The sequence below is a fragment of the Ornithodoros turicata genome, chromosome 1, assembly GCF_037126465.1.
Source record: "Ornithodoros turicata isolate Travis chromosome 1, ASM3712646v1, whole genome shotgun sequence".
Classification (NCBI taxonomy): domain Eukaryota; kingdom Metazoa; phylum Arthropoda; class Arachnida; order Ixodida; family Argasidae; genus Ornithodoros; species Ornithodoros turicata.
Genome location: NC_088201.1, coordinates 42,551,645 through 42,576,876, shown reverse-complemented (window position 1 = coordinate 42,576,876; position 25,232 = coordinate 42,551,645). Strand labels below are relative to the sequence as shown.

At 43.2% G+C, this 25,232-nt stretch overlaps 2 protein-coding genes across 6 annotated transcripts in view; one reads left to right on the top strand and one right to left on the bottom strand.

Moving 5' to 3' along the window:
- LOC135378109 (uncharacterized) overlaps positions 1-13,690 on the bottom strand; it is a 41,011-nt gene extending 27,321 nt beyond the window's left edge. For 4 of the 5 annotated variants that reach the window (XR_010418269.1, XR_010418270.1, XM_064610991.1 and 1 more), the window contains exons 1-5: positions 13,343-13,689; positions 12,438-12,560; positions 4,118-4,313; positions 3,179-3,368; positions 1,816-2,115 (exon numbers count right to left, since the gene is read on the bottom strand). Coding sequence is in view for 3 of the 5 variants with exons in the window: in XM_064610991.1 (XP_064467061.1) it covers positions 1,816-2,115; positions 3,179-3,368; positions 4,118-4,313; positions 12,438-12,560; positions 13,343-13,453 (920 nt within the window). In the remaining 2 variants the exon portion in view is untranslated. Of the gene's footprint in view, positions 1-1,815; positions 2,116-3,178; positions 3,369-4,117; positions 4,314-12,437; positions 12,561-13,342 lie in introns of all 5 variants that reach the window. The other variant, XM_064610993.1, reaches the window with a different exon arrangement.
- Positions 13,691-17,704: 4,014 nt separating this feature from the next.
- Positions 17,705-24,894, top strand: LOC135378107 (probable tRNA N6-adenosine threonylcarbamoyltransferase). Its single transcript, XM_064610989.1, has 12 exons — positions 17,705-18,302; positions 18,377-18,496; positions 18,677-18,778; positions 20,218-20,291; positions 21,193-21,288; positions 21,361-21,410; positions 22,213-22,291; positions 23,082-23,181; positions 23,267-23,323; positions 23,414-23,489; positions 23,691-23,789; positions 24,806-24,894. Exons 1-12 carry the CDS (start codon positions 18,188-18,190, stop codon positions 24,843-24,845), a joined length of 1,008 nt encoding a protein of 335 aa, XP_064467059.1. The 5' UTR covers positions 17,705-18,187; the 3' UTR covers positions 24,846-24,894.
- Positions 24,895-25,232: the final 338 nt, after the last annotated feature.

The window sequence follows — 25,232 nt, the reverse complement described above, 5'->3', positions numbered from 1 at the left end:
AGCGATCGAGATGCACGAGACGTATAGTAGTAGCTGAGGCAATGAAACATAGGACAAATGCAAGCCCCGCTTAACCAAACGCACTTAAGCACAGCACGCGCACACACACGCAATGCCCAGTTTTATACTTCGATTAAAGAATGGTAGTGCTGGTGCCTCTTCATCAACTGAGATTCTTTAATGCATTCTTTAATCTGGCTCTCGGCTTATGTTATTCGAGGGCACCTGTGATTGTGTCAGCACGACTCCGCGAAAGCTATTGCTACACAATGAGGGATGACGACAACTACAGGCTCTACGCTTTACAACGAGCGTCACCGTGGCTACCTGGTTCAGTGGTCGCAATGTAATCCCTAAATATGAGATGTCGAGGACAGTCAGATACCAAGGCTGGCCAAGTGCAAGCATTTGTACGCACAAAGGTTTCACTTTCACAAGTTCCACAATATCATGTTCACTAAATCGTCTAACAAAATGTCTCTGAAGCAGAATATATTCGAATAACCCCGAAGCTGCACGTGTACGCCTAGAAATGCCACAAGGGTACACAACAAATTGAGTGCTGCTTCATACAAAGATCGGTATGCATGTAGTACTATACTCCCGTATATGTGCGGTACACCCGTATATAAGCTGTGTACGCGTTAGGTTCTGTTATATAACTACTATTCACTTCAGATACATAACTATTTACTTTGGTTATATAACTATTCACTTCGTATTCACTTCAGGTACGTAACTACTTGCTTCCAATTTGCATCAGTTTTAAATTGACGATTCATACAGCCCGAACTGTGACTTTTTGATGCTCTCACGAAGATGTGTAAAGCTGTGACCCACAGCTCTCACAAAGGACGAGGTGAAGGCTAGGACACGCCTGACTTCCCAGTCATGCCCAAGTTTGTATCTACCATATAGATTTCAAAAATCCATGCTGCAAGAGCAGATATCCCTCTACAAATGACAAGCCGTCTTTCACTGTAACATGCTTGAGACAACACTAATTTTTTCTCAAAGTAGGAGTCATACAAAGAAACCATCATATTTAGGCATAGGCATGTGAGCTGGAGTTTCGGTAGACTTCAAGATGCTTGGAAACAGGGTGATTCAGTGTTCTAGATTTTGGATTGGATGCAACTTCCTTATTGCTGCAGGAGCACTCCTCCCATTTACAAGGTATATGTCTACGTTCAGTAGCTTTAGCTGCAGCATGCCTACACTGTGGAGTACCACTCACAGCATGAACATACCTAAAAATGACAAGGGTTGCCACCTGTCCAGTATTTAACCAGCACAGCCGGTTGTCTGTTTCTATCTATTTTCACTTGTTTACAAGTCTTCATTTCTGTGTACACAGTAACACAAACAGTCCAAACAGAACAAGCAGTGTATTTTTGTGCACACTGCCATTAGGCAGTGAGCACTTTCTATCCTGATGCACTTCTCGTTCCCCTTCTCCTATTCTCTCTCTCTTTTTCCCTCACTGATCTCTCTGCTCCTCTTCCTATCCCTTTTGGTCTCACTCACTCACTCAGTATTTTTCACGGCAAAATGTGGCTACCATAAAAATGACAAAAATCTAAGGTGCAGCGAGGGGAAAACACAAACAACACATGCATGTAACTAGTCTGACAGAACTCCAGCATGCACAATCAATATTAATTGCTTACAAACTACTCGAAGTATGCATCATTAATCAATGCTAAATCAGTGTAAGGTATCCCAGCGCCCAAAGATATGCATTTCTATAGGTGCCATTCTATAAAGTGAATGAAACAACGAAAGTAGATTATTCTGAGGCTTAGAACTGCTTACCCACTGGGTATCTGCAAGAAAAGAAAGAAGTGTCCTCCTTCATAGGGACTGTCATGTGGGCCTGTGATGGCAGCCTGCCAGTGATAGCATAGTGGATCCAGTGGCACTGCCTCTATCCCTTCTGGAGGATCAGTCTCAAGGAGCATCAGCTCATGCCTTAGCCTAACTGCTCTCCACGAATTGTCTGATGCCATAGGACCTCGAAGGGTTGCTTCTGTTCCCCATACCATTTTCTCTGCGCTGTGAGAACTGTGGCCCCACATGTCATACAGACACATCTTGCATGGCGCACTCTCCACCCTGACATGAAATATAACAAAGCCTTCATTTGCAAAGTTATGACAAATGGCCGGCACACTTACCACAGCACCGAAGACATCCAAAACTGACACACACAAAAATAGAAACAAAAAATAGTAATGCCATTTTGTCACCCATTTACAGTTCTATTTTTGCCTGTCTGCCACAATTTCTGGCTGCTATGTGAACTATTCAAGGCAGTGCTACCTGTCAAAATCGACACCACTGCCTCCCAATCAAGAATCAATTAATGAGGTGCCCCAGCTTCTGCTTTGTGTGAGGCATGTAATGGGAAGATATTACATGTCATACAGTGAATTATGTCACAACAGAAATACAATTGAAAGCATGAAGCTTAAAGATGTGCTTGTGACAATACAAAAATTATATCAGGAATTTAAAAAAAAATATCAAGACTCAATTTTGTCAACTATGGCCAACATTCTGGTCAATAACTGCTTTCAAAGCCTTCAATACTCAAGGAGTACTGTGATGTTGACAGTCACATAGAACTTTATTTATGAGTACTGGGCAAGGAAAAGGCTGTACACATGTACGGCATCAACATGCAGAAATGTGCTGAAATGCCTTGTCTAGCACACACAGCTTATAGTAATACATATTATAAGGTTGATTCAAGTGAAAACCACAAATCTGTGAACAAATATCCAGTAAAGACTGCCGCTCGTTTGGAAGTGTGCACAAAAGAAGAGCAACATTAATTCTATCATCGGATTTCTCACCACAGATAATATGCCACCATCTTACAAGGCAGTATCGTCGTGCGTGTCTCAGAAGCAAGTGTACAGCTAACTGCTGGCTAACTGCTAAGCTAACTTCTGGCTAACACGTCAGAAAAAAAGTTTGCATTGGATTTGCCTGAACTGTGAAGGCATATAAAAATCTTAGATGCTTTGGTTAGATTTCTTATCTACTATTTTTTGAAGACAGAATCTCTCACCAGTGAAAGAAACTGACATAATTGTAGTACTGAAGATAAACACACAAATTCCATAAGATGCAGTAATTCCGTCATTACCCAAATGTAATAATGAAGACTTACATGCGTGTGTACATGGTCCGCCAACAGTGCACGTGATATCTGGGCTTAAAGAGGGGCCAGCGATGTTGGGCAAAAAGGAACCAATGCCTCTCACTTAGCTCCTGTTCTAGGATCTGATTCCAGCGTCTACACACTTGGCTGCAATTCCACAGGGACAAGTCATCCAGATGCCGGAAGATCAGTGACAACACTGCAAAGAAAACATGTGTAGCAGCCGCATCGCCAGTCCCTGACATCCAGCACCTGCCCGTGGCTCGAGTAAATAAACATCCTCGGACCAGTTGGAATCTGGTAACCGAGACAAACGGACTACTGCTTCCTGTCTCCTCTAATTCCAACAATTGGTGACCCGGACGTTTGACGTTCCACGCTATTCACCATGTCTACAGGGGACGGCCACGTCACCACGACTCCCGGTACCCCCCAGCATGGTACAACAGCCCCTTCCCTGTGACCACCAGAACCACCCACCACTTCACCCTCCTTATTAACGGCCGGCAGGACACAGTCTCCGTCCATCGCCTGAAGCCGGCGTTCCTCGACGTTTCCCTCAGCTCGCCCCTTCCCAGCAGCCACAAATCGACGGCACCCTCATCCGTGGACAACCGCACAGCTCCACCTCTCCACCCAAGTCACCCGATTCCTCGACCACGCCACGTATCCTGGGCACGCAAGCTTGCCAGTTTTCGCTCCCTGCCCCCGTCAGGTCGCTAGGGGGGGAGCCCTGTAGCAGCCGCATCGCCAGTCCCTGACATCCAGCACCTGCCCGTGGCTCGAGTAAATAAACATCCTCGGGCCAGTTGGAATCTGGTAACCGAGACAAACGGACTACTGCTTCCTGTCTCCTCTAATTCCAACAAATGCAAACATTTTCTTTCATCTCCAGAAGCAATACCTTGCAAAAGCTGTTTCAATCCCCTGCAAATATCTGTTACTTGCCTTCAAGGGGCATACGAGCTAGGATGCCATCTGGTGTACACTCTGGAGCGCGAGCATTACTCAGGGCAGAGATGCACTCCGAAAGCTTATCCATTTTGTGAACCAGTGGTGAAGGACGGGACTTTCCTGGTCCATGAGCCACCATCTCGTAGAAGTCTGCTGGCTCATCATTGCCAGAGTCTTCTGAATCACTTTTCTATGTGAAGAAATAATGAAAACAGTAAATTTGTTAGACAGCTGCCTCCCTTTGGAGGAGTTGCAATGTCTTTTAAGGAGGAATGCAGCTTTTAGGCAGCAAAAAGTTGCAAAAGCCAAACAGCGTATTTCATTAAGAGCTATTTCGAGCAAATTTTAACCTGAAATACTATTAATACAAACAATGAATGAAGAATAAGGTTAACATGCTCATTGGTCATGGTGCACATATGACTGGAGTTCCATTCACATATGGCATGCAAAAGAACTTGTTTTGCTTTGTGAAGTGCCACAATATGTGGCTCTCAAACAGTGGAAGGTTTCCAGTAAGCATTATCACTGCAAAAGTTGTTGACAAAACGACTTGATTCATGATGTACGTAATATAATTTTCACCCAAAGATATCAATCAAATCAATAAATGAAGAAACTTCTTGGTCTCCTCATCACAGCGGTCACAAGGCCAAAGCTACGTCACATTTCGGTGCTATAAACCCTTGGGTACAGAGTTTTGATTCACATAATTGTATGTGTGTTTTGTCATACACTATTTGCAAGGTGCCTGCCACCATCATGTCCTGGAATAAAAGCACTGGAACACCAAGCTAATTCTGCTACATAACTTGCTGACAGTCACACCTGAGCAGATGATTGACAGAAATACTTCAACCTATCCTATGGTTTCAACCACATATCAGGCTAATTTCTCAGAAACTTTCCCATGGTATCAGTGTCCTTGCTAGAACAAGGCAAACAACGGGAATGAGCAGAGACAAGCTTCATTTAAGGACAAAGACGAACATGTAAGCCTCCAACGCCCAAGAATCAATTAAATCGAACGACTCAGGGGGGGGAGGAAGGTGCTGATGCCAGGTCAGATATGCTACCGCTACACCACGACAGCATAACTTTCTCCTGAGCTAGCCTCAAGTAATCAGAAGAAATCAGAAGGCCCAGGTTCAAATCCTGATGTCAGCACCTTCCTTACTTCCTGAAGTTGTTTGACTAAAAAGTGACATTAAATGGTAGGAGCAACTTATTTATCTACACATTGTAAACAAGACTTTAGTGCACGAGACTGCACTTCTTCAGGTTACAAGGCAAACAATGGTTCTGGGAATTAGCAGAGGCAGGCTTCATTTAAGGCCTGAAGAAGTGCAGTCCCGTGCACGAAAGTCTTGCTTACCATGTGTAAATAAATAGGTTGCTCCTACCGTTTAATATCCCTTTTTGATTTACTCAGCACCGGCAACTTGACATCGCCTATATTTTTGCCTTCGTATCTTCTTGTTTGATTTAATTAGAACAAGACACTGCTTTCCCATGTACATTCTTACTACATTACTTCAGTGGTGCCCCCCCCAAACCGAGGGTCTGGATCCACCCCTGCATTACTTACTGTACTGTTGGGGGCAGAGTTAGCTAAAATCACCTGTCAGTACTTCGCCATCCCATATTACCTCTGTTGTACTTAAAAATGTTGAGCCAATATTGTATTTGAAGGTGGACCATGTGCTGCACGTGTTTATTACTCGAAAGAAATAGTATTGCAACCCTGGGATTTGAGATAAGATAAACCACGGAGTGCTGATTTTAGACAGCCTTGTCCCCTACAGTACCTATAAATGGGGTCTCACCTACAAGTCCTGTTTATGTGTTTTACAAATTATGCAAAATCGGGCTATAAGGATCATCTTCACACTACCATACCTGTCACATGTGTCACCCATAGCATCTAGCTCTCAAATCCTTAATGTACAATACACTGTATACACAATATTCTACAGCCTATTAAGTATAACTCATAGTACTGTCAAAGGTAGTGCTACCTCATCCATTCTCAATTGTAATGAACTTACTACAAGTTGACATACTTGAGCAGGACCAGAAGTTCTAGTAAACCTACTGGTATTTAACACCAATTTCAGCAAACTACCATTTCTCTGTTATGGTGTCTATGAAGCATCTGCTATCAGAAACAAAAACACTACAAACCCATCATTCTTCAGGAAACAGGCCAAACATCTTCTCTTGTATATGTAGTATTTTCATCATTTTTGTGCTGGTCATGCTCTTTGTGCTGATGTTTATGTTTGCAGACACTTCAACAGGGAATATTTCTTCCTGGGCCCTCCATCTTACATACTTCCCTTATATTATACCATTGTGTGTGAAAAAAATAAAATTCCAAATCTCAAAATTGGAGGACATAGAGGTACACGAGAAACACATATGTTGAGTGGGTATCAATTTACTACAGCAATATTGACTTTCAACGGCCTCGGTGGAACAGTTGGTAGCGTGTCCACCTACTGATCCCAAGGTTGTGAGTTTGAATTAACCTGGCCGAGGACACCAGCAACTTGGTGGCCTGGGCAAAAGGGCAGGCTTTAACATGCCATCTTCCACAAGGGATGTTAAATACAGTGTGCTGTGTGTTGAGATTCCAGCGAACGCTAAAAAACGCTCAGGTGGGCAAAATTTGACTCTTACACAATTCTCCACTTAACAATCAGCCTCAACTCCTGTGAGTGGAGAAGGGAAGCGCTCCTCCACTAGAGAAGCCAAGGGCTTTAATAACATGCCCAGGTGATTCCTTCAGCAAGGAGCTCCTCAAGCAATTGTTCTTCCTAGCTATAATCTCATTTCCAGGATTCTTTCATACCACATCGAAAATGTAGAATGTTACATATAAGACATAATGATAGTACAGAAAATGATCACAGTAGGTTATTGTCTTTAAAACATGTTCTGCACAGTCATAAATCTCTTTGCTGACTTGCAAAACAAGAATAACAAAGACGGTTAAGAGCATCAACTGTTTACTATATACATAAAAACAAGACTTTCGTGCAGTAGGCTGCACTTCTTCAGGTTTGAGGACCTGTTACAAGCAGGTTGTAACAGGTTGTAACAGGTCCTCAAACCTGAAGAAGTGCAGCCTACTGCACGAAAGTCTTGTTTTTATGTATATAGTAAACAGTTGATGCTCTTAACCGTCTTTGTTATTTTTGATTCTGCATCGCCGGAAACTTGTACATTGTTTTTTCTTCACGTTTTGCAAAACAAGGTGAACAAACATTGTGAATGATATGTCGGTCACCTAATACCCACCAAACTCAACTCGAGGAATGCTCAAGGAAGCACTTGCAACCTTGAGTTACTCGAGTGGAGCATGGAAGATTTCTTCCACTCAGAGGACGTTTCGAGTCGAGGTCGATTTCTGAAGCGCAAAACCAATACTGAAGAGCAGCTTCGTGGAGGGTTGAGTCGAAGATCATTTAGGAACATAGCCATTATACTGGATATAAATGCAGAATGACCTAAAGCAATATGTCAAGCCCTGTGACATTGGTGAGAAGAGAACACCCAAGGAAAAGGTTCTAAAAACCCCATTAGTCCATGTTCCAGTAGTAGACACAATGCTGAGACAGCAATGACAGGACACACTAATTGACAGAAATGAGAATTGCTGAGACACAGTTCCAATCCCAGTACCTTCTGAGTGAGGAAAATATTGTCTCCTGACAGCGGTAGATTACCTCGCTATGTCCCAAGGCACTGGGTGGTACAAAGTATCAAGTGAGAGAATATGGAGAATAGTATAGAGTAGATGTAAACCTCAGTAAAGATGTTTTCCCGTGTGGGTGTTCAAGTTCTGAGCTATCAGAAAACTAATTTCCTATCCAAAATTATGCGAGCTGACAAAGTGTTATCTATGGAGCATCTAACTACATTCCTGTACATTATGGACGACTTGAAAAGCCCAACAGAACATTGAAACAAAGCCTAAAGCAAAGTGAAGTTGTAGAGGATGAGGCAATCAAACACAGATGGACAAACATAGCCAAAGCTAACAGGACAAAAAAAATGGGAATATGGGAATTGCTACAGAGGGGCATTACTTTGCACACAGCGAGATGCTGCGGTCAAGTCTGGCTTTTTCGACTTCTGACGTGCTGTATGAAGGCATATTCAAGCAGGGTGTCTACCAAATTGCAGCCTTCAAATTCCCTAGGTTTTCACTGACTATTTCAAGCAAATTCCCTGACCAAAACAAAAGGGAACCTGGTGCCTGCTGCTACGTTTTGATACAGATCCCTCATTGAAAAGATCATTTATTGAGTATTAGTGAGGCTGCTTTACTTTTCTGCTTCTGACCGTGTCGTATTGGCAAACTACTACCTGTGGCAACGTTGCTGCGGTGTGGGGCCGCTCAACCACAGATCAGCAATCGGGATATGCTGCGCATTGTAATGGCACTTGTCTGCAATTTTCACTGACTTCAGCTGCTTTTTGGCAAATTCCCTGACAATCAGCCGACTGATCTGATCCAGTGGCATCAAACTTCCCTGACAATTCCCAGTTTTCCAGATTGGCAGACACCCTGTCAAAGCCTCGTTTAACGTAATTTACATTACTGCAGATTTGAACAAGGAAACCAACTCTGAAATGCATGCTGGACCTTCAAACAACTGCCACTGAATGTGTGGTATGACAACAGCGCAGGACTAAGGACACGAGTCTGATCTACCAATGACCTGTCTTAAACTAAAACCGAGCTATGAACACGTTAAAACATTTTCCAGACTTATCTGTGGAACAAAAACTGTCTCCTGACATCTTGTAACCAGTTCCATCATTATCAGCAGCCATGGTAGTCTGCTATCGGAGATCACACGCTATAAGCTTAGTGACACGTGCACAACAGAAGCAGACTGGAAAACCGCAGACCGGTACGACCATGGATGATTCATGATTTAGCTGCTCTAAAAGAGAAACAGAAAGAGAGGACTGCTTTTTCAGCGACCACAAGGCACTTAAAGGGAAACTCCCCGAACACCACAAAAAATGTTTGCTGAAAACAGTTCTTCCTATCAAGAAAAGTCATAAAACAGAAACTTTTCCAGAGTAAAGAGCACGATTTTTTAACCACGCACGGTTGAAATCACCTTCAGAACTCTCGCCCACGTTCTTCCTTCCTCTTGTTTCTTAACTACAAGTGTGGTCGTGGATACTTCCCTGTGCTGTGCGTGCACACAGCTCGCAGAAAGGAGTGTCGGCAAATCATGGGCATACCATGCGGTGAACAGTAACATTGTTAGCGACATAATCGGGTACAGCAGTGACAGGGTCGAGTTTCTCCGCACGACACTCCTGCCACCACTCGCCATGGCACTTCACCAAGTGTATCAGCTTCGTTTAACTCGGTACTTCATTGAAATTCTCTCGTAAGAAAACCGTTTCTTAGTCCCTTTAAGTTGAAGTTTATTCCCTGTGGATTAAGTGAGACCATTACAACACACAACAACAGCTCAAGACCTCGGAACACCATAGTGCATACTGAGTGGAGTTGTCTACTCTGGGGATAACCAGTTAAAGGGGCACTAAAATGCAAAAACAAGTGAACTTCAAATCACGTTCCACGCTATGTTAATTTCGTACTTGTTATCATAATTCAAAACTTGGATTCCGTTACAAAGCTACAATCAAAACTATACAGGACTCTTTCTTGCTTCGGCCCTAAGCAGTGAACGTCGTTTCAGCTCGTTCATCGGTGTTGTATCGGTTGCATCGTCGCGTTGTGAAGCCGACTGGCGTCGCTATTCGAATGACGTGAAGGTAAATGTTGCCAGTGGAATATTTGCGAGAACTGTTGTAGGATACAACTCAGTGAGTCGGTATTGAAAAATGAAGCAATGCGCATCATGCCACGCATATACGGAACACTACGATCGGACCCGTTCCAATTCCACACGGCCACGATACGTAAGCGTGCGCTTGTCCTGCTGTCTCATTGGATGCCGCTAATCGTCGCTTCCTGCGGATCCCATTCGTTGCCGCCAAAGACGGCTCTGTTTTCACTGCGTTTTTCTTCTAAACAGTAGTGCTGTGTGAACTAATTTTGCTTGTATTATAAATGAAACACGGACTTTCATTTTTAGAGCAAGTAGTTTTTGCATTTTAGTGCCCCTTTATGGTAGGATCCATAAATCAGAGCAAAAAATTCTTTGAGGAATAGTTGTAATAATCATGTGCACATGAGCCATGACAATTTTGAAATTCACTATTGCATGTATTGTGCTGCTGAGAATTTTGAAGTTCCATGCTTCAGTTCTGCTCCGGTGCTATCGAAGGACTAGCAAGCCTTCAAGCTTTTATGTTTATGTTTATCTGCAGTTTTGAGGAGTGTACAACTCACAATCTACCATTCTGTTGTTGTTTCAGTTACCCACAGACACCATCATTTCCAAGATGCACATACAGGAGCATTTCGTGCATCTAAATTGGTGATCGGGTGTTTAATCGGGCAAAACTACACTGGCCAGTCACTTATATTCCATGCACAATTGACTACTGAAATACAGCAGAGAGACCTGCTGTGGATGACATTTGATATTTGCGTTTCTACCATAGATTGAGAAGTTACTCATCAAAAAGAACTCGTTACGAGTTAAGTTACCGTGTGAAAATGTAACTAAGTTAATGACGAAGTTCTTCAGCCTGAAATGTATCTCGCACTTATGGAGTTACTGAAGAAAAAGAACGAATTACTTCCAAGTTACTTCGCACACAAAATAGCAGTACACAGGTGCAGTGCGCGTGAGCAGTTGAGTTCGACCTTGCGCTGCCTGCGGAGGAGTGCAACATGCTTAGATCGTTTTTGTTTATGTCCAACAATTTGAAAGCTTTGCATCTTACTCCCTGTGGGCACACAATGGTTCAGTTTCATTTCAATGGCAGCGGTTCTGACTTCCTGAATAGAATACTGTCATTGATTGAATATCACGTTCTGTGACATAAAATGCCATGAAAGAACCGGGGAGAAAGCAAGAAAATAAGTGGACGTGAGTGGAAAGTGAATTAAGAGTAACTTGGATCTTAGCGCAAGTTACTTTGGCGAAGAAACGAGAAACCTCTGAGAACCTGAAAAAGAAACGAGTTCCTCTGAAAGTTACCACGGCGCAAAAGTACCGAGTTAAGTTACAGGTTACCAAAAAAAGGAACTTAGTTACAGTAACGAGTTACCTCGAACTCTGGTTTCTACTAATGCAGGGGTACGAGCTTATTCGTGGAAGTGCATCTTGTACAGATCAGGAGCCCCCAAGACACAGACAACATACGGAAGGACACAGGAAGGATCTGTAGTTTGTGTCCTATCTGCTGTCCACGTCTCAGTGGCTCCTATTTTGTACAAGTGTGTTCCTATTTCACACAATACGCATGTCAATCAGCTGCACGGAACTAGGCACAACATCTGACATATGATCACAACCCTGATAAGCATAACTTAAGCAATGTTGCCTCACAACACACACAAAAAACAAAAAAAGAAACATGCAAGCCAAACGACCACAGTGAAGAGACATAAAAAGAATACGACAGCCGCACTGGTATGCTACTGATCCATGGTGTTAATCCATACTGTCTGCCATTTTCCTCATCTCGCAAGTTTCATAATGGTAAGAATTCCATGAATTGGGAAGCTAGCTCTCTCCATTAGCGCCATACGCTGCTTGTTTCAGTTTCTCCCCAACTAAAGTATGCCACTACATCACTCTAACTGTGTAGAAGAAATAAGAAAAAATGCACAGGAGCATGTTTAGGAAGTGCGATCTTGCACTCACAATGAAAAAGTCACGATCACATTTTCACATACCTGAAATGCTATATCACTTATTCTCAGCACAAATTTTACATGTTATGGCCCAAGAGCAAGAAATTGCACTTAGACCACATCAAAGCCTTTTGGGGTACTTCTTCCACATCCAGACAGTAGCTTATAATTATTAACTGGTCCACATCATGCAAAAGGACAGCTAATGCTCTGTTTCATATGAAAGGATTATGTGCATGCGCATGTTCACATAATGCTTTCATAACTTTTAATTAAATGCTGCAAGTCTCTCGAATAACATAGGGAGCCAACTAAACAAAGGTAAACTAATTTTCATTATTACATGTATGGAATATCATACAAATAAAATGCTCAAGAAATGCAGTTTCACATCAGAGAAGTGACATTATCTCTGTGCAACCACCACAATGAAAATACACCTGCACGAGCAAAAATGTCATTACGTTGCTCACAGTAGAAAGTACAATACAATGACAATTCACTTGCCCATCCTGGGTCCCCTTGTTCTTCACAAGCAACATCAGGGTAGAGGAACGCATGACAGGTGCAACAAAGTGGAAGCCCGAAACAGGGGCCGTAGTAGCCGTCACAGGCATGGCAAGCATTTTGCTGGCAAATACACAAAAATACAGGTTATGGCCTTCAAGTCCTTGCAAAGGACATCGCACGCTACACAGCATGTAATGGATTTTCACCACATTTCAAAGAGTGATGTCAGGTGTGTCCTTCGTCAATGTAGTGCAGTATTCACCATATTAAAAAGCTCATAATTGGCATGTCACATATACACATCTTCATTGGAAAACAATGATAGAGACTGCACTTGTGAAAGCAGTGTACATAATAAAAGCTTCATGTTATGGTGTCATCCAAGACACAGCCTTACTGTCTGTCACTGCGAACACAGACGTGGTCTTTTTTTTTTTTTTTTTTTTTTTTCCTTTCGGATGTTTTGCGCCGGCGCTTCCAGCTGCACTGGTTGCCCAAGGCACAAGGGAGGAAATACGGTCGAACCGTGGAGTGCGTTTAGGCTCAATTTCTAAGTTGACTGTCTTCCGTTCACTTTGTTACTCGCATCGAAGCTATTCTGCGCTTCCATTCAGAAGCTACGCCGCTCACGGTAATGAGCTTTTTACCTGCTCCCGCACCATTCGATCCAGATTCAACACTGTCATTAACTCCAAGCTTATTTAGGCGTGCAAGACAACTGATATAATTGAATAGCGTGTCAGATCGCATGCCCAACTAAGGCATAATTATTTTGATGAACTGTCAAAGCCGCGGTAAATGTCAGAACACTAATCACAGCGCTCACTTTCTCTTGTGTAGTACCTTGTTCAGGTAGTCCACACATACTATATGCACCAATTGACTGTAGCACCATGACATACCTTGAATTGAAAAATCTTATGGCCATTGTTCAAAAATTCCTCTAATCTAATATCTCCGAGTCTTTTTACCGCCACTGAGTTACGTTGGTAGTCACAGTTGACGGTGGCCATTGCATACACACGTAAGTCACATCTGAAAGCTGTGCGAACTACGTACGAACTTAAGCAGCATAGGTATTCACAGCTGCACCGTCACACAACATTCCTATTACATCAAATCTAATACACTTTCAATGCTGACGTCTCATGTTCAATGTGGATTTCACTACAGCACCTCGAACGAAGAACATTCATGAGTGCATTCGCCATTGTGAAAGCGTCTAGCTAGCGGGGATCACTAGCGCTACGGCGCTACCAGCGCTACTAGCACTCAGTCAGTGTTGCCAACATTTTAGACGAACGATCCGTCAAAGTAGCCAACTGAATCCGCCAGAATCAGCTAGATCTTGCGAAGAAGCCGCTAAAATCCGACTTCCATCTTTCATCATTGTCTGAACATGTTGAGATTGATGTAGATTGCTTTACATTCGCGTTCATTTCTTCTTTCCGACGTTCCTGGCAACTTCCAAAGGGAGGTCATACTCGAAGCAGCTCTTCCCGTGCCGTCTCAAGCCTGAACGGATTGTCAGGATGGTTTCGACCATGCCCGACTTCATTTTATTGCGCAACTTGTTCCTCATCAAGTTCAGCTAGCTGAAGGTGCGATGAAGATCCTTCTTGAAGTGCGGAAAAAGCACGTTCTTCAAGATAGCTGAACATTTGGACCGATGCATCTTATATTCCTTTGCCACAGCACTTGTCCGGGAAAGACTTCTCGTAAAGTTCCCCTGGATGATTGGCGGTCAACACTGAACTGTGTTCAGAAATAAAAAGCGCTGTCCTCTACCTTCACTCTCATATGCGCTGGATCGACTTTCCTCCGGGCGATGCGCCGTGTCTGTTGACCGGACGTGAAATATCCCAGTGCCTTTCTGTGCTTTGCGCTGTCTCATGTGCCTTCAGGTCTAAGTACTTCGCACCCAGCACAAACCCACAGAACCGGCACTCCACCGTTTCTGTCCTATCTGCCGCCGTCCTGCACCGTAGCCATGCAATAGCAGAGGGTCCCGAAGCCATTCCTTGCGAAATTTTTGATTGTCGCTCATTTTTGGCATTTCAGTACACACTGCCACAGACGCTGGTGAAAGAGAGAAATGAACCCATGGGAACTCCACCTCGCATTGGGAACAGCAATCGGCAGACTTTGTGGGCTGCTACAAGAGGGAGCAAGATGTCCTTGCGCATACAAACTTTAATTCGTGCTCTGGCGCAAAATTTGCCGCCCTCGCGGGTTATATGTCATCATATCCCCTTGTAAACAATGCTGTGTTGGGTGACAGCAACATTTAAGATCTTCAGTAGTTATGGCCTTAGTCGTTTCTCTCCGTATGGCGCGAGATTACGGCCCTAACTCTACTAAAAGGTCTTCGTCTGACCGGGGTATTAGTGGTGTGTGTTCTCCAAAAAGATAAAAGAGATTCATGAAGAAGAACTATAGAGACACGGACACGGCGTGTAGTCTTCTGTGTTTGTATCTCTTGGTGTTCTTCATGGATCTTACCAGCCAGCCTGCACGTTTTCCTTTATTTTATAAGAAAGGTTCTTGCAGTGAAGGAAAGAGAACGAATCGAAAGTGAGCTTCTTGCGTGAACTGCCGTCAGATAGCCAAATTTCAGGTGACTGGTTTGGGTTCGATAATTAGCATAATCTAGGGGATAAATTGATTTTTCGGGCTTTTCGGCGAAAATGCTGTGAAAGTCTAAATCCGCTAGAATCCGCTAAATTCAGGCAGGACCCCGCCAGAAATTCCGCTAGCTGCTAAACAAATTTTTCCCCGCTATAGATGGAAGTCGACTCCGCCAGATCTGGCGGGAAATCCGCTAAATAGACGACTTCAGAAAATCCCAGTGCTCTTTGCGCGCGCATTGCATCCTGGGCGCTTGCTGAGCGGGTGAACGAAGAATAATCCTTCACATTTCGCTTTCGCTGACCTTGACACGTCGTGGACAATGGACCGGTAGGGGAGAAATCAGAACAGTTTGGAGGCCACCCGTTTCTTTCGTATTAGCACGGTCCTTGGTATTAGTAAACTCCCACAGTTCAAAGCGGCGCTAAGCACTCTGGCTCTGCCCTTTGGGTGTGTTCACCCAAAGGGCAGAGCCAACATCATCATCATGTGTTGTACGGTTGTACGTGACACAGCATATGCCGGTGACGGTCATAAGAGTAGAGATCAGTTTCACCTCTCCATCCGACGTGGAATGAACACTGGTTTCCTTGCAGCTAGGCGAGCTTTGTTTCGGTTTCGGCTAATTTGCATAGCAAAATTTGGCAATGGATATGTGCGGACGCGTTTCAGGACAGAGTTACTTTAGAATGACTACTGCCTCCAATTCTTCTACCTCACATTTCCCTGAGAAGGTAAGTAAAATTGACAGCTAAAAAAAGCTCTTTCCAAGAGGAAATCCCCAGTCAACTTTGTGGGGATGTCCCAAACAGGTCCCAACGTCCCTGGTGACGCTTTTTTCTAGGGGACGTTTCTTTAAGGGACGTTTCTACGACATTGTAAGGATCTCTGTTTGAAACGCCGCGCTGTGAAGTCCCACAAACGTCCGTCCGTGCGGGCGCAAGAGCGGGAGCTCCGCCTCAGTGGAAGGACAATCCCTTGGTGGACCGTGTCTCTCACAACAAACGCACATTACGTCTGAACCGTTTCGCGAACCGGTAACCGCCTAAATTATTTCGGTTCAGTTACGGTTCGGTTCAACGCGAGAAGAAAAAATATTTTGGTTTTGTTCAGTTCCGCGAAAAATACGGGTTTTTAGCGGTTTTCGGGTTCAGTTTCGGTTTCGATTCCCGCTTCAAACAGAGACCTTGAGACAACCAATACAAATCTTCAGATCCTCAAAGATTGATAGGACACAAGTTTAGTGTAAAAAGTGGACATGTGAAACTGAAAACAGTACGAACGTTGAAGAAATCCCTCAGTGGCGTAGGTTAGAGCCCTGCGCGGATGAGATTTTTGGCATCCGCATCCGACCCGCATCCGCGCACACGTTATCCGCTTCCGATCCGCATCTGGCGCAGCATGCACAACAGTTTACATCCGCATCCTATCCGCTGAACAAAACCCACCATCCGCATCCGATCCGCAAGATCCTCACGTTTCGAATGACGCGTAAATACCGCATGTTGGTATAATTTCGGATGTCTCCGTGCTCTCACGGAAGGACTCTCGACGACAAGCAAAGTAAAACTTTCAACAACCGTTCAACAAACGCGATATGGAGAGACTTCTGGAACGCGTGGAACGCTATCTCGCCGGTGCTCGCGTGGTTCGAGACGCCAGAATGCCTCCTCTCCCGTCTTGGCCGTGCACGGTCAAAGGTGTACCCGAGCATGCGCTCGCTCTCGGCGCGCAATACCAATAAATTGCTGGTGGAAAGATTACAGCACGCGGTATATCCGCATCTGATCCGCTACCGATCCGCTGCTTTCGCAACCGTATCCGATCCGCATCCGACGTCAAGCCTTCCGCATCCGATCCGCACACCGCAGAAAGTGCTAAATTTTCATCCGAATCCGCAAGTATCTTGCGGATATCCGCGGATATCCGCTTCCATCCGCGGATGGTGCAGGGCTCTAGCGTAGGTTCCTCCTCCTCCCATTCCTACGCTACGCGCTGCGAGACCGACAGTGTGTCCCCGCTCACGTTCATGGAGCACAGTGCCTCCTTCAATCGGCCTACATGCGATAACAAAGCTTGTCTGAGTTTGAATGCTTTGTTTAAAGCGAACCCGCCAAGCCCAAACCCATTCCAAGATTATGATCTGGCAACAATGCACCCGGTAATCTGCCTGGGAAGCGCAACCAGAGAGTTTCTCGAGAGAAAGCAAAGACAAGTGGGAAGAATGGCCCTCAGGGGAGGTCGATCTACTCCGAATGAAGCCGTCATGGGAGACCTAGGAATCTCGTCCTTCGAAGCAAGAGAGGCCCTGAGCAAGATAACATATGAAAGGAGACTAATAGATATGGAAGACTACAGGTGGCCGAAGATAATATATAAAACCATCCACCTCATGGGAGTAACAACGAATTGGAAATCAAGAACAAAAAAACTCTCAGACAAATACGGAATACCGACAATGCTCATCAACGGAAATTCGGCTAATCCCTCACACGCGGAAATACGAAAACGAATCACGGAAAAGAAAACTGAGGAGTGGCAAAGAAAAATGGAGAAGAAACCATCATTGGAACTATACCGAACTGCAAAATCATCCATAAGAAACGAGGCACATCTCTACGACAACACACTGGAGAGCGGGCTATTATTCGACGCGAGATCGGGCATGCTCCGAACCAGGGTACTGAGGAGTAAGTACGAAGACATAGAGGAACGATGTCAGCTCTGCAAGGATAAAGCACCGGAAAATATTAGGCATGTAATTCTCGAATGTGAGGGGTTGGGAACTCGACGATTGTGCTCGCTCGAAAATGCACTGGGTTTCACCGCAGACGACGGCGACGAACCGGAAACGGAAGTCAGGGAAACGAAAAGAAGACTAAGAAGTTGGTTTCAAAAGACACGACGATCTACCGGACAAGAGACTGTGACAACAGAGGCAGACTGAGTGGAAGAAACAGTGTATTCTTTGTAGTCTTGTGAACTTTTTATTTCTTACTGCATGTCCGCTCCGCCGGAGCTGGACCCTCGTTACAAAGAGGCCCGCCAGGGGTGCCAAACCATCCATCCATCCATCCATACGCCTATCTTTCGAAGCATTTTGTGAAGTTTCAAGAAAAATGACAATCGCAATCGGATTCGAAGGAAGCGCTAATAAATTAGGAGTGGGAATCGTAAAGGACGGTGAAGTGTTGTCCAATCCTAGAGTGACTTTTATCACTCCGCCTGGTGAAGGTATATTATGTGAATGAATGCCACATTACCTTAGTTTTGTATTGATATGCAAATGTGTGTTGTGTCTAACGCAGGATTTCTACCTCGTGACACAGCAAACCATCACAGAACTCACGTTCTTGATGTGTTGCAAAAAGCCTTGAATGAAGCTAATATAACGCATGAAGATATTGATGTTGTTTGCTACACAAAAGGTAAGGGATGCAGATACTTTTAAGCGAGGCCAGTTCGGGCCAAGTTTAGGTATCCATCGTAGGCAGTTCGTGCCTTGTATTGATCATTACACATCATTTCATGCAGTTGTACTCACTCTAGACTTGTAGCTCTACTACAAGTGTGACCTTTGACCTTTTTGTGTGTGTGAATTTTGACAGGTCCAGGTATGGGAGCACCACTTGTCGCTGTCGCGGTTGTAGCACGCACAGTGGCCCAACTTTGGAAAAAGCCAATCATTGGAGTAAATCACTGTATTGGTCGTATCCTTTTTCTGCGATGAACAGCGATTATGCACCTACTGAACCGTACAAAGCATGAATCCTCGTTGCCCAAGTCAATGGTGACATAACGGGGATTTGGTGCAGTGACCACAAAATGAACGTCTATCTTTGTGAAGGTATATAAAGCGTGCGCTGGTAACTTTTTTCATTGTACTACCGGTATACGAAGATGAACAAAGCAGGATAAGGCATTGTATGTTACTGCGTACCGCAAGGAATTGCCCAGGATTTTCACCTTAGGTCAGCACTCTTGGCTGCCGCTCATTCATGCTCACTCACTCAGTGCTCAGCTCTCTGCTTGCTAACTCATTAGGAGCAGCCGGTCCTGTTTACTCGTGTCTTGTCCGTTGTCCTTATAGCTCCAGTTTCTTCATGCTCAGCTCTTCTGCTCAGCTGTCCGATTGCTAAACACTCCCCGCTCAGCTCTTCAGTTGCTCACTCACTCACTCGCTGCTTAGTTCACAGTGCATGAGCGTTTCTCCTTGTTTGCTCATGCTCAATTAATCCAGTTTGAGCATCATTTCAGCTCATTCACCACACTGAGCATGAATGAGCATTCTCATGAGTAGAGATGAGTGCAGGTATGAAAATTCGTACCCGCAACCGCACGTATCCGCAGCAATGTCATCGGCTCAACCTGCATCCGCACTCACACATCCTGATGCCTATCCGCATACCCGCCGATATACCCGCAGCCCAATGTGTACGCATGTTTCAGTTATGCCACATGATTGTGACAGTACGAAATGATTTATTGATGCTGAGGACACTGTTCGTTAGCGAGCCACTTTTCCAACGCGTATGCTGGATGGATGGATGGATGTAAGCGCTCCTAGTTCACTGCTCCTCCAAAAGTCACTGTCCGAGTCAGAGTTTAATTTCTCGTTCAGTCCGATCCGAAATGCCGGCGAAGGCGGCGCCACCGACCGCACGGCTCCGCACAGTGACATGGAAATGTGTACCCGCAAAGAACAAGCTTGCGCAGGTACCCGCGGGTATACCCGCACCGCACTCATCTTTACTCACGAGTGAGTTTTGCTCATGCTCATCTCATTTGCTCACTCATGCTCATGAGTGAATTTTGCTCGTGCTCATTTCCTCGTTTGCTCATTCATGCTCATGCACGAGTTTTGCTCATGCTCACTCATCTCCTGCTCAGCTTCCTCATGCTCAGCTCATTCATCACATTGAGCATGAGTGAGTTTTGCTGAGGTATGCTGGCTACTGCCATGCATATCAATACAAAATGTGTTCTTATCATAATTTATTTTTATTGTGAGGGATGAATGCTGGTAAAATCCTTGGTCTACCATTAATAACTTTCACATAATTTTTTATTACTGATCATGGTTTCATTGAGCACTACCTGAAACACTAGAGAAATCCAGTGGCACATCCACCTTTAACTCCTCTAAAAGACATCGAGATGGGACGCCTTGTCACAGGTGCTAAAAATCCTACAGTTCTTTACGTCAGTGGAGGGAATACACAGGTGAGAAATCTATTACTGCGTGGTAGTGACTACACTTGAATGTCAATTGCTGTGTTATTGTGATAAAACGTAATCCAATAGTTTTGTCAAAGCACTGCTCATCTTGCAGTGCTTGTTGGTAATCAGAGTATGCTGTAATTCCTTTCAGTTGATAAGAGCTGCAAGACGAGTATTATGGATAGGTGACAATAGCTTCATCTTCAGTGACACATGAAACCACTGAGACATATCCACACATGCAGGCATGCACTTTCACTAAAAGTTTATTTCCTTGTGGAGCTTTCCCTTTTTTTTCCCGTAGCGATTCTAGCCACCCTAATCTTGCACTGTGCTGATATACCAAGACCTGGGTCATTCAGGTAGACACTGTGATGTATGTGCTTGTGTGAATGTGTGGCTGAGCAAGAAAGTGGGGGGGGGGGGGATGTGGAGAGGATGAATGCATGTCCTGTTTATTTGAACAAAGTAATGGTACGTTGATGACAAGGCCGTGACCGCATGATGGTAACGTCGACTGATTCCCACCATTGTCACTCTGACTTTCATATCAACTGCTGTTGTTTTGGCGTTAAGGGTAAATGTTGTGTTTGTTTTATATATATGTTGAGCTAGACTCTGCTACCTTGCATTAATCTTTATAAGCTATCGCAATCAACTACATGGCTTGATGCCAGGTCAGAGGTTTTCCTGAGAATTTGTCTATTCCACCACCATTTGGATATGTGCACTTAATTCACAATTTTCTGTGGAACTTTGCCCAATTCAAAACTGGTGTTTTTTAACCTTTTTAATGCTTGCTTAATGTTGAAAGTAGCACATTGTTATTCTCAATCAACAATGTCAAATTTTAAGAGTTCATAAATGTATTGCATTATCATACTGGTCTTTACACTTCTCTTAGGTGATCGCCTATAGCGAGAAGAGGTATAGGATATTTGGAGAAACGATAGACATTGCAGTTGGCAACTGTTTGGACAGGTTTGCAAGGGTTTTGAAGGCAAGTTTGGCACTGATAAGGAACATTAGTCTGAAAAGATGTATATATTTTAAATGGTATAATGTCATTCAGCTGTCAAATGACCCAAGTCCAGGTTACAACATCGAGCAAATGGCAAAAAAGTGAGTTTCATATATATTCTGATGTGCCCTGTTGTTAGAAGAAACTATCTTCCTGTGATACCATGGCCAATCCTTGCATGACTCTTGATGATTAATTGTACTGATTAAATTTGGAACTATGTCTATGGTGAAACTGTCCCAAATTGTATTCTTATAGAGCTTGCTAAGCACCATCTTGGTGTAATACAAATGCCTTCAATCATGAAATAGTCCGTGGATGTGGCTGATCGTATTCCCATTGTTGATGTTGCACATTATTAGCATCCACAGCAGAACTTCCACTTGGTACAAAAAAGCTATTTATGAGTGTAAAGTAAAATTGTCTTTGTGAATGTAATCAGTCTCGTCAATCTACACTAACCATGTGAATTTATGCAAAAAACAATTGTTGGAAATAGAATTTTACATTGTTTTTCTATCCACAATATCCATGAATTCAGAAAGAAATGTAGATGCTAATTCTTATATCGCATGCCTTTTTTGCACTTTTGAGTTTTGATGCGATGCAGAAAAATACTTTTGTTTTATTTCTGTATGCCCCCTTGAGGTAAAAGCTGAAGCAGCTGGTAATTATGCAATTATGAGAAATTTAAAAGGGAGCATAGGCATTCTCATCTATCTAACATGTGTCAGTCGTTGGACAAGGAAGAAGCTTGATGGCCAATTCTTCTGAGACCTCTGGAAGTAGCAGAATTTAATGAGGATTCTATGAAAAAATTACCTTTCTATGTTCTACCCAGCTCTCGTTTCACTACATAGGTTATATTGATAAATTTGAGTAATTTTACGATTTCTAATGCAGAGGAAAGAAATTCATATCCCTGCCATATGTCGTCAAAGGCATGGATGCATCTTTTTCAGGCCTGCTGTCCTTCATTGAGGTTTGTGGCATATATCATACTAAGACATATTGTATTTAAGCATTGCTGTGAATATTAACCAAAAGCTCCTACATAGACACCAGCATGATTCAGACACCTGAAAAAAGCCTGACATGCGATTGGAAGGTTCTTGTTGCGAAAAACACCAAAAGTTATATTGTGCATGTTGGTATGGTATTGGTGCTCTTGAAATGCGAACTATTCACAATTGCCTTGTGTCTTTGTGTTGGCAAATACTCAATAAAAATCTAGTCTGTTATAATTATTTACACAAGAAAACTGTTTCCCCAGATCTGAAGCACAGGCATACTATATGGCATGTTCTTGCTACTGTCTATATGTACAGCAAAACAATGATCCAGCATTTCTATCTGTAATACAACTAAAATGCTCTGCTCTAGAGTGCAAAGATATTAAATGCAAGCTTGAGATCAGGTCATCTGTTAGACCTGCTGTAGTATTCATTCAGAGGTGGAAACTGCTCTGGTACTATCAGGATAGGCTATAGGTACCTTAAATTTAAATTTTGAGAATTCTCAAATTTGCAGCAACATGATGTGACTGTTAAAAATATTACAGTGAGCTTTTCACACTACAGGAAGAACAAATACTGTAGCATGCTCTGACCAAGGGGCTAGGCTACATTTGTGTGTATGGGCCACCCTTTGGAAACCCTAAAACCTTTCTCGCAAGCCCCCTAGTGCTGGCCCTGGGGTACTGTGATGCAGTGCACAAGACTTCTAGGTAAGGAAGTTGCTACAGGCTCATGTGTCTCTCTTTTGATTATCAGGAAAGAGCAGGTGCACTGCTTTCAGAGCACCAGTGCACACCTGAGGACCTTTGTTTTTCATTACAAGAAACAGTATTTGCAATGCTAGTAGAAATAACAGGTACGTTTCTCTACTGACATTGCTGAACACTTGCTGCTAAGGTCAATTTCATGTCCATTTCTATGATGCATTCTTTGTTGTTCAGAAAGAGCCATGGCACATACAAATTCTAGAGAAGTCTTAATAGTCGGTGGTGTTGGGTGTAAGTACTTCTTGCAGGAAGTTTCCTTGCATGCAGATAGATAATATAGTATCACACCATTGACATTTAAGTGCCATAATTTTGTCATAGGTAACAAAAGGCTTCAAGAAATGATGGAAATCATGGCAGAAGAACGCAATGCCAAACTTTTTGCAACAGACGAAAGGTAATGAATCATAGTCACCACAAACTACAAATTTAACATGATTCAACACACTGCTTGAGCTGTTTATCTGGAACAATACATTGACAGAGCAGAAGTAAAAGAAAAGGAATGCACAGTCATATTCACTTGCTTGCATAGACATCCTATCGAAGTGCACTTTTGCTGTGTTTCTAAGCAGAACAACCTGTTTGTACATCCTAGATTCTGCATTGACAATGGAGCTATGATTGCACATGCTGGATGGGAAATGTTCTGTAGCAATCAGATAACACCGTTTGAGGAGACAACTTGCACACAAAGGTTTGTCACATCCTACCATTTATACCTCTGTTGAGTTACTTATACATACTTTGTTTAAAAAAAAAAAAACTAAATCCACAGTTTTTTGTCATTTGCTTGTACCTGAACGCCCATAACTAACACAGTTGCACTCACTGTGTTTGTTTTGCACGCTGCTTACGTCAATTTACGGCCTATACTTCATGCGCGAAAAAAAAGAAGCGCTAGGATCCATCTTATTCTTCCAACTCCCCACAAATTTTTGTAGTGCTGTATCATTATGCTGCTCTCCCATCTCTTTATTTCACATACTTCTTTGCCTTCGTTCGTACATACTGCACAGCAAGAAATGTATCATGTGGCAGGTATACGGTACCAAGACCAGCGGCAAGGAAGTAATAAGCACAGCATTTCCGGCAGCACAATATTTGTCCTGCAGTCAAGTTCCCATTTCTTTTTGCTGCACTATATGCTCATGGAGCTTCACTGATGTAGTATGTCTTCCATGTTTCGCCGCTTTTTCTTAGTTATGCAGCTGTTAGGCATTAGTGTTAGTAATTAAGTATTCTGTGTAAAAATCTGAGCTTCGAAAACTGCGGTCGATTCTGAAACCATTCTGCAGCTGTTCAGCAGTGTTGATTCGTCTTCCGGATTTATGATGGATTTGAAAAATTCGGATTGAAAAAGGGATTTGACTTGGCATGTTGAAAATACATCCGGATTCAAAGTGATTTGATTTACTCAAGTGAATTCACATCTGGACTTGATTTGGATTTGATTTAGCTCCTTCTGATTTGATTTAGCAGATTTGATTTAAATTCGATTTGTTTCCTCAAATCCCCAAAGCTGGTATGACAGCCCCCTCGTTATGACACAGATTGAACAGTTATAACATGCTCCTATGAGTCTTCTATTCTTGGACCTGAAGCTTAGAGCATTAATTATTTTAATATTTTTTGTACTCTGTATGTTATTTAAGTAACTGACTCTCATGTCAAAGATGATTTCAGCTATAAATTTTGTTGAACTTTTTCTAGGTACAGGACAGATGAAGTTGAAGTTTCATGGCGACCTTAAAGGATACTCAATTTATGTACGAAATTGAATAATATTGATATATATTTCATGTATGTTTGCAGTGCTGCATTTTTTATGTGCATGCAAAAGAGCATTTCACAGTATCTTTCGTTGTTAAGTCACTGTTCATCACACACAGTGACACTCTTACGCTACACACTGGAGTGTACGTTCAGGTTTTCTTTACAAAAACACACACAAACAGGTTTTACTGGGTTTGACCCAACAGCACAGGGCTCTAGATGTGCATGGTGACCCCCTTCACACAGTAAAAAAGTTTGATGTTTCCCCATGTTTGATGTACAGTGTCTGCAGCTTTAGAATTTTGCACAAGGAGACACCCAATTAGCACCTCCAAAATTGTGGTGACTTCATAAGCAATTGGAA